Here is a 9,615-nt window from a genome sequence, read left to right as displayed (position 1 = left end):
TTACAAAATAGTCATCCATTTATTGTAGTTCCAGAATCTTCCAGAGTTTAGTACACACAAGCAAACTCAAAAAATGTAATACTTCTGTATCCAAAACACTGGAATTTCTGGATAATTTGGGGGAGGGGGGGGAAATGTAATTTAATGTGCAAACACACAGCTATAAACAACAAGCACATACTGTGCAGTTCCCGGTTGCCGAGGTAGATGGGAAAACTGAATTATTCAACAAGCCAGATAATGCTATTCCAGATTTCACTCATAGAAATGTGCATTCACTCGCACATTTAACTGGTTATTACCCTACAAACTGCAAAGCACGTTATATAGCCTGCAGTCCAAATGCTGCAGTTTTTAAATCCCGCTAAGTTATATTCTTCTTGCGTACAGAACAGTGTTATTTACCAAACAGTGGAAAAATAAAAACCACGTCAGGGATATAAAAAAAGGTGTCAGCACCCTAAATACAAAACTCTTTACTATAAAAAAATAAGAATTTAAAAAAAACTAGCAGCATTACAAGTTAAGACATTGAAATACAATGCTGAGCTAAAGCAAATGAGGCCTAACAAAAATAGGAGACAAGTGTGCTGCGATACCGTCACAGTATTATTATAGGATCACTAAACAAAACATGACCACGTCATGTAATACAGACAGCAAAAGTGTGGCTTACTGGCAGCAGAATGAACCCAAATGAGCACACGTTTTAACTGCAATATTTACCAATCACAGCTGTGTGTCTGACAGAATGTGATTACAGAGCACAAATCTTCGTAAAAGTAGTAAGTGAACAGACAACATAACCGTTGAGGCAAAACGGGCTCAGGTCAAACTGTAAAAGTAAATGAATTCAGCGTATGTTTTTAAAAGTGATGGATTTCCACCCACTTTAGATTGGAGCACAAGCTCCAGGTCGAAAGAAGTTATTTCCTTTTTTACGTGCTCGCCGCTTTGCTAATCTGGAGAAATCGGTGGCGGCTCTCATTGTTCCTCCTTCACGGTATTCTTGTTAACACCTATTGGTTTACTTAAAATGTATTCATAATTTCTTTTAACCTCAAGAAACGCTGATCTGAGGTACAGTGGCGAAAACATCTTTAGAGAGGGTGGGAGCTCTGAGAGTGTGGGGAGAAGGGGCTGAACGAAGGGTGCAGGACAGATGGGCCGAGGGAGCTTATACCAAGACAACTTTTGAGGTTTCCATGAGAACGTGGGTACTGCTGTGGGTACTGCTGTGGGTACTGCTGTGGGTAGGGCTGTGGGTAGGGCTGTGGGTACTGCTGTGGGTACTGCTGTAGGTACTGCTGTGGGTACTGCTGTAGGTACTGCTGTGGGTACGGCTGTGGGTACGGCTGTGGGTACTGGCGGCGGTAAACCTGACGCAGAGCGAGGTTTTGGAAACACTGGGACGTGGATTTCTGATGAGGTTCTTGCTTGTGAGGCTGGGGTCTTAGGAGTCTTGGATAACGGTCCAGGCAAAACAGTCTTGTTGCTCCGAGGATCGTGATCCAGGTCCACACTCTGGCTTGGCTCAGGCGTCACCAGCAGATGGTTTTCTGGCATCAAACTATGGTGTACATGTTTAGGTTTAGTGGTGGGGGGATCCTCTTCACACTCAGTTATCGTCACGGCCGATGGCAGGATTAAAATGGTTTTCTGATGGTTTTCCGGCATCAAACTACGGGGTGCATTTTTAAGTTTAGTGGTGGCGGGATCCTCTTCATACTCAGTTATCGTCTTGGCCGATGGCAGGAATAAAATGTGATTATGGCGCTGACAGAACAACACGCCACACTCTGGACACTTCCTGCCATCTTTGACATGCAGCAGTTTATGGCGCTTGAGGTTACCACTTGTAGTGAAAGACTGATCACACATGTTGCACGGAAAGGAAGGCTCTTGGACACACCGGTGCTCAGTAAAATCTGCCTGCATTTTGAAAAACATTCCACATTTTTCACAGACAAACGAGATTTCGTCATCGTGCAGTTTTTTGTGTTTCATGAGCTGTGATGTATTGGGGAAGCTCTGATTGCACTGCTCACACTGATATCCACTTGCTGGAACATATATATGTTTTAGGAGCACAATTAGACTTTTGTCTAGGTTTGGCATTCCCGCCGGAGCATTAAATGATGGCGATGCCTTGCATGGGCTGAATGTTGTTTGTGATTTGACTGGTGTGGTTTCGGTCTCAGGCTCTTTAGTCAACGTTTCTCCATCCTAGGAAACACACAAAGGAGAGACCGGCCCTCAAGTTAACTTTTATGCCATCTAAACACAATAACAAAAAAAAGTTAAATACATAGTAAAAGCACAATGTGAATGCAGACATATAAAGTAGTGACTGCTACCTGTGACACTGATGGAGTTGATGGTGTCTGTAGTTCCTCCATGAAAACATAGGGCGGGAGGTCCACGGGAGAATCAACTCTGGATGGAGTTGTTTTTTCTTCCATTTCCACATTGGATGTAGGGTCTTGACTTTTTGAACAAGAATTACAAAACTATTTGTTTCCGAATACACAGTAAATGTGTAACGCGTAAACTTAGTCAAAGTGGCGCAAGAAAAGAGACAATAATGCAGCAAGGCTCAATGTCCTAAAAAGTTGCAGGAGTGAGCAACTGCCCTCCATGATGATCTACAAACGGCTAAGTACGTCGAGCAACCAGACATATAACTACACAACAATGTTTCTATATTTGATATGGCACAAATCCTCCACATTGAAGTGTTGGCCGTCCGTTTATACAGAAAGGACTGAGAGTCATAGTGTTTACATCTCACGTCACGTGCAAGACATTAAAAACAACAACATGGAAACAGGGCAGCAAATAGCTCCTGCCATTATCAATTGATATATCTTTCTTTTATCGATGTGTTGTGAAATATTGTCATCAATATCAGCACACGAGTAGCCCCAGTGGCTCTCCTGTACTACCGAGTGAAACATACAATGATGACTCATAACAACTTAACTATAGCTGACGTCATCTAGCCAACACAATTAATTTACATTTCTTACCATTTCACTTTTTTGGGGCGGCCGCGTTTCCTGACTGTGTAGCTAAACACCGAAGGCACGAAGTCGGGGCTGGCATGGTCCATGGAGACTTGCCCTGTGAGGTGTAAAAACAAAACACCAAATATATCCACGTGAACCAACGAGTCCGCCAGTTGTTATAACGTGCAGTACAAAGAAAAGCACGGTTATCTTATCTTACGTGACTTAAAATGAGCGCCGCAAATACGAGCGTTCACTTCCAGCTCGTCGGTGCTTCCGTTCGCTCGCTGGATCGCTTGGACCCACAGACGTCTCCGTTTGGCCTGAAACGGCCCAGATCCAGACGGGATTCGGTGCAATTTGATGGTATTGGATTTTCGAGTTTTACAGCCAGACACGCAACAGACCGCCATTTTCGCCATTTTTGACTGTTTGGATTCAGTTGTTTAGCTTCTCTTTTCGGAAGTAAACGTCCAACTTCCGTTGCCAAGAAGCGCGCGCAGCCTCGTGGATACGTTAGCTAGCTCGGTTTGTGAACACAGGACGGTTCGTTTTTAAAGGTTAATATTAAACGACAATACGTATATATATTGTAAAACAACGACGGTCCCGGCAGACTGTTGGTATTAATTCATGCAAAAATAGCAGCGTTAAAGAGAGTTTTTTTGCGTGTGTGTGTGTCTCTTCAGGCACTGTGACGGCCACCACACGGTGCACTGAGGACCCCTGCTGGCTGGTGGTGAAAGAAGCACTCATCTTTTAGGCGAGTTGAGTAATTACCTATATACCTTGTTACAAATGAAAGTAAATAAACTTTTTTTTGAGTAAAAAGGAAAACAAATATTATCATACACATATATATTAAGTACCAAAAGGAAAAATACTCACTATGCACAGTGGCCCATTTCAGAATAATTAATATTTTATCACTGGATTATAATTATTCATGCACTAATGTATTAATCACTTTAATGTTACAGCTGGTAAAAGTCTAGCTCATTTTAATTACTTTATATAGCTTACTGCTGGAAAGTTTGTGTATTCCCCCCTGAAGGATCAATAATTGGCCTTATCATTGTCAATTTATTAGTTGATTTTGTGTGTCATTAATTGAGTTGAATTTTAGTTACTGCATTATCTACACATATTGTAACAAACAAATAAGCGTGTTTTTATGTGACAATTTGTTGACTAGTTAAAAAGGAAATGTACAGTTTTTTTATTTGTGTGTTCTGACGTTAGCACCGGATCAATGCGTTTCATTTGTCAGCACTCACAAGAAGTGATGCATCCTTGGTCTGGTACAGACATCATTTCCAATAACCAGTGCAGCAAATCAAGTGCATCTTCACAACTATAATACCTCTTAGTTGTCACTCAGAAACAGAAACAAAAGAATTGTCCTTGAGTTTCATTTGGCTTAAAACACTGTTATACATATGCAATTTATTTATGAAGTAAATCCATTTTAAGAAACATCAAGGATGCTCCATTCTTAGTTATTGTTGATTCACATTAGCTTCTGGCATCAGCACACGTTGAGCTTTCTCCTTCTTACCCTTCCACAATGGGGGTACATATAATCGTGAATAGTTACAAATAATTAGTAAGGAATGAACCAGAAATGAATTAGCATTCCAAACATTACTTCCTGAATTACTCAAAATGGAGGATCAAAGTAATGCAGTGAGAACTAATGGAGCACTAATCATGAATAATGATGCATTAAGCACGACCACAACAAACGGCAACTGGCTGAGAGTTAATCAGGAATGATGCATTGAAAAACTGGTCATTATGCACATCAATCAAGGGACAGACACTGGTTCTTTAATGATGTAGCAGTCCATTTTCAAGTCGCAATATCTACTAGTCCTTAATTTAGGGTTATCCAGGAAGATGTTTATTAATTAGCAGAAGTGATTTGTTGCTCGTTCCTTACTGCTCAGAATTTTGTGAATCTTACTGTTAAGGTTTTGCTCTGTTAATTCCTTCAACTCTGGTCGGATTTTTTGTGACGCTTTGTGTTGACTGATGGGTACACGTGCATCAGGCTGTGCCTTCAAATGCACGAGCAATCTTACATGGAAGACATTTTGATTCGTCACAGCAGTAAAAGTGTAAATAATAAAATTAATGATGCTTACTGGGACACTTGGATAGAGCAGTGGCACCATTAACGTTATTGGAAACGCCTGTGCGTTTACTATGACAAGTATAATGTCTTCTTTGAAAAACGCTCAGGGTGATTGTTGTTCCCACAACTGTTTTAAAATGTGGCATCTCCCACAACAATACATGCTTTTAAATTTAAACAATATTATTCATTTAATTCTCCCCTGGATTAAGTGAAGGTAAAGGATAAGGCTCTAGATAGTAATCCATTCTTTCTTATCGTCAACATATCCCATAAAAAAATACTAAAACCAATAGATTGTACACTACACTAAATATATATGTGTGTATATATATATATATATATATATATATATATATATATATATATACTGTATATAAAAGTTGTTACATAAAAATGAATTATACATTTGTTGGGAGTACTTTGATCTGCACTTTTGTCAGTCTAGTTGGTATTTGTATCAGCAGGACAATGAATTGCCTTGAAATGTACAGTAGAGCCCATCTTGATTGTAATGAATGAACATGTCTCCCACTGCTATGGTGTGCCTCGTTGATCTGTTATGAATGGATATTTGAGTTCGATGGCACCGGCATCGGCTACACGGATGAATTAATTCTTGTTTTTTGGTCATTTCGTTGGATTAAAAGAAATACAGAAGATCACCAGACTTGTCGGTCCTCCACCAACAGATGTCACTGTTGCTTAATGAGGGGGAGTGGTCTCATTTTTGGTGTTCAAAATAACAGCGAAAAAATATCATCAACACCTGACAACGTTTTTAATAGAAAAAGTTGAAACACACTGGTAATTCATTTCAACACGTATATTATTTCACTCTATAAAACCAATGAACCCTCCCCACTTATTTCCCCCGTTTAAGGTCTTCTGAGCTACGTCACCACAGAGCTCAAATCTAAATCTGTAGCCGTGATAAACAGCCACCCACGTGAGCTTGAAGATGGTAATGTTGTGGATAAACGCATACTTCGACTTCTCATGGAGTGTACTCATAATCGGTGAAAATCAATTTATAAAGCTGCGTCTGAGAGTTAAATCAATTGTATTTCATTTCCATCTGCATCTGTGGGAAAGACCAGAGTCTTCCTGACGTTGTTTTTAATCAGACTGCCAGTGTTTTGTGAATGCAAACAGAAGCTGATACCTGTGAAGTTAATTCAGGATTATGACCTTTTTGTACAACATTCCCCTCCAGGATACAGTTGAATTGCTCATCAAGTGTGTTTCTTCATATCGAACAGATTATTTGCCTGACAATAAATAAATTGCCATTGCCACGGTGTCCCTTCATTCCCTCCTGTCCCTCTTCTCCCTCAAGGTGACTCCTCCATCTGCACCCTCTCTTGTTTTGCCAACCCCAATCTCAGTTACCATGATACAGTGGCTGGGATCTGATTCTCTCTTCTTTCTGTGAGCTGTCACCATCTCACCGGGTTGGTTAGTTGTCCTGGAGCTATGCACATCAATCAAAGCAATGCACCGCTGCTTTGTTCCCTGTATGTGTGCGTACGTGAGAAAGGAGCATTTCTACTCTTATTTTAATGAAAATACCATCTGAACTGATATATTGTTTTCCCCATTTCTGTTGCACACACTCAAGTGTTTTTCCTCCCATTAATATTTCCCCCTCTTAGTCATGAGGTGTCTCTTTGAACTGGCTTCATTTCACTGCACAGCACCCCCATTTTAATTACCCTCTTCTTCACCTCTCCTCACGTCATTCAAAGTGGAGGAGAAGAAGAAGAAGAAGAATAAGGGGGAAGGAAAATAAAGGGGAGACAGAGGAGTGACTGTAAAATAAATGTGAGGGTGGGGATGGGTTGTGAGTTAATGGGTGGCTGCTATGGTTGAAGGTGGAAGAGAGAGAAGATGCAGTGAAGGGGAGATTTAATCCGGCCTTATTTTGAACAGCTATGCTTTATTAAAAAAATCCCTGTTTATATACTCTTTCTTTCACCAATCAAAATGACCAGTATGTATGCTGGCTTCAAGCATTCCTGATCCATGCATCACTCAGCACTTGCCATGTTTGACACTTTGGGCGAGCCACTCCTCGTGGTGTTGGTGCCGCCACACTGCTGACAACCTTTCATGTTGACATAGCACGCACAGAAACACACAGGCTCAGCCTCTTTCACCGGGGAGTGTTGAAGCTGTCGCGCCATCACTTACTTGTCTGGTGAAAGGTTGAGCCACGACAACGCAATTACACATTCATTTCACCCACACAGCCAGGGAGACTCCCCTCCCCCTCATATGCTCCCCACTCTGCTCTTTCTTACCCCCCCTTAGTATTTCTGCAATATCAACCGTCACCCATCTTTACCTGATACGGCTCAAATTCCTCCCTTACACCTTGAACCCCCACCTCCCTCTCTTATTTTACACTATCTTCTATATCAGCGGTGGGGCTCAGAGAAACACACAAAGGACAGAAGCACAGTCAAATCGAGAGTGGGGAGATGGAGGCCGAAGGGGTGAAGATGAGAGGCGAGAAAAACAGCATGAAATAGTGTGAAATATGAGGGGAAGACTGATGGAGAGTGGAGTTGGGAGGGAGGTAAGCTTTTCTGGATGGAGAACAGGGTGGGGGTGTGTGTGGGTGTGTGGGGGAGTGTAGAGACTGGCTAATGATATATTGATTTTGATGAGCCTCGGGCAAATAAGTAGGAGTATGTGGGAGGAGGAGAGCCACAGCTCACATGTCTTAAATCACCTGGATGGGATACGTTTTGTTTATTCTATGTCTATAACGGAAAAAGGGCCAGATTTTGTAAACATCCGAAACTGTCTTATAAGCATGGCTTATGCCCGTTTGCACAAACAAAACGATTATATGTCAACGTTGTATTGCAGCACTTGCATCTAAAGTGCTATTGGAAGGGAATTTTAATTGTTTTCTTATGCTAGAAACATGATAGCTCAGCTGTAATCCAGAGCTCTGAGCTGTACCAGAATTATATCAAAGCTTCTGGCTATTAAAGCAGGCATTTAGACAGCGGACAGCCATTGGGGATTACATTAGGTGAGATCACTAAGGGGGGGGAGGGAGGGAGTGGAATTAATGGGATTTTGTACAATTTCTCCTCAAAATGCATCAAGGCGTGTGTATGTCCATGCACATGTGTCCTTGCGGGCAAAAGGGTGAAAGATGTTGATATTGATCATTAAATACATTGCTGTTAGAATGATATAGTCCTTATTGATCTGAAGAGTCAGTGAGATTCATGTTCAAGCATCATGGCCTCGCAAACAATCTGGAATCTCACAGCTGGAGTTGCCACCCAGCCAGCAGGATTACAGATTTAAAATCTGACGTATTCATTTAAATCAACTCAGTTAATTCTCACTGATCTTTTATGAATCTAATATTCTTCCTGTTGTGTCCATGCGATGCTGGGTTTCTATCCATGCTGTTAAATGTGAATTAATGTGCATTGTGCAGGCTAATAAAGGGGCTGAAGCGAGTTGAAGGAGATGGAGACTTGTGCTCTCTACACTAGCTCTCAAATTAATTAGGCCACTCTCACTAAGCCTTCCTCCTCCCCGACGGTACCATGGTAATCACCTTTCTCCTTAAATACGTTGACGCCCACTGCACTTGATTTGGGATTTCCATTGTTTCCTAATCTTTACCTCTTCTCCTCCACCCAGCTTCCTCTCATGCTCTCTTCAACCTCACTTCACTCCCTCTTCTGTCTCCAAACAGTTGGTGTCCCTTCTATTCCTTTCTTTGCTCATCTCTCTCTCTTTTATTGCAGAAATGCCTCAGGCTGTTCTCAGCAGGCTTCCCTATTAAGGTTGTCCAGTAGCCAATTATATACTTAGAAATGTCTTTGGTCTCAGCCCCGCTTTACAGGTGAGATGGTGTTGGTCAAAGCCAATCCCTCGCCTCCCTCCCTCCTTTACCCCTTACATCCCCTCTATCGCCCTCTGCTCCTCTTTCCGCCTCATCCCCGCTCCGTATTCAGTCTGTTGTGACACAGTAGCAGAGCGGGATGAGAACTGGGAATAGAGGGTGTATCTCTGCGATGAGTACCGATTGAAGAACAGTGATGGGTTGACATTTGGGAATAAAGCCCTTCCCGTCCCGTCCTCCTCTCCCCGTCTGTCATGAAAAGCAATTAATTTGTGTAAGAGGACTTACATGTCCCACATGCCAGTCAGCCTCTTATGATAGACAGATAATTTAATTCTTTATACTGCTCAGCAACTCTCAAGTGTGCCGGCTGGATTCTGTGTCTCTTCTCTCCCCTTTCATGAAAAATAATCTGTGCTGTTTACATGGTGTTACAACATCTCCCTTTTTAAAAAATTTTTTTGCTGGAGCTCTCTTTAAAACATGATGCTCAAAAGTCAAAATCTTCTCGGCATGATTTCTACTTTCTTACATTAGTTATCGAAGCTCCATTTATTCAGGAAGTGTTCTTGAGATCCAAATCTTTTTTC

At 41.6% G+C, this 9,615-nt stretch overlaps 1 protein-coding gene across 1 annotated transcript; it reads right to left on the bottom strand.

The window, feature by feature from the left end:
• LOC117733640 (zinc finger protein 568-like) lies at positions 1–3,721 on the bottom strand. Its single transcript, XM_034537425.1, has 4 exons — positions 3,229–3,721; positions 3,030–3,123; positions 2,358–2,487; positions 1–2,226 (listed from the first exon to the last, which is right to left on the bottom strand). Exons 1-4 carry the CDS (start codon positions 3,428–3,430, stop codon positions 985–987), a joined length of 1,668 nt encoding a protein of 555 aa, XP_034393316.1. The 5' UTR covers positions 3,431–3,721; the 3' UTR covers positions 1–984.
• Positions 3,722–9,615: the final 5,894 nt, after the last annotated feature.

This window comes from Cyclopterus lumpus, chromosome 7 (assembly GCF_009769545.1).
Source record: "Cyclopterus lumpus isolate fCycLum1 chromosome 7, fCycLum1.pri, whole genome shotgun sequence".
Classification (NCBI taxonomy): Eukaryota; Metazoa; Chordata; class Actinopteri; order Perciformes; family Cyclopteridae; genus Cyclopterus; species Cyclopterus lumpus.
Note: the sequence above shows the minus strand (reverse complement) of the source record. Positions and strands in the feature narration are given on the sequence as shown.

Excerpts from the sequence above, each read along its gene's own strand:
- LOC117733640 (XM_034537425.1), bottom strand. The coding sequence starts at position 3,430 with ATGGCGAAAATGGCGGTCTGTTGCGTGTCTGGCTGTAAAACTCGAAAA. Across the intron at positions 2,488-3,029 it reads CGCCCCAAAAAAGTGAAATG|TCAAGACCCTACATCCAATG; the intron begins GTAAGAAATGTA and ends TTGTTCAAAAAG. Across the intron at positions 2,227-2,357 it reads CAACTCCATCAGTGTCACAG|GATGGAGAAACGTTGACTAA; the intron begins GTAGCAGTCACT and ends TGTGTTTCCTAG.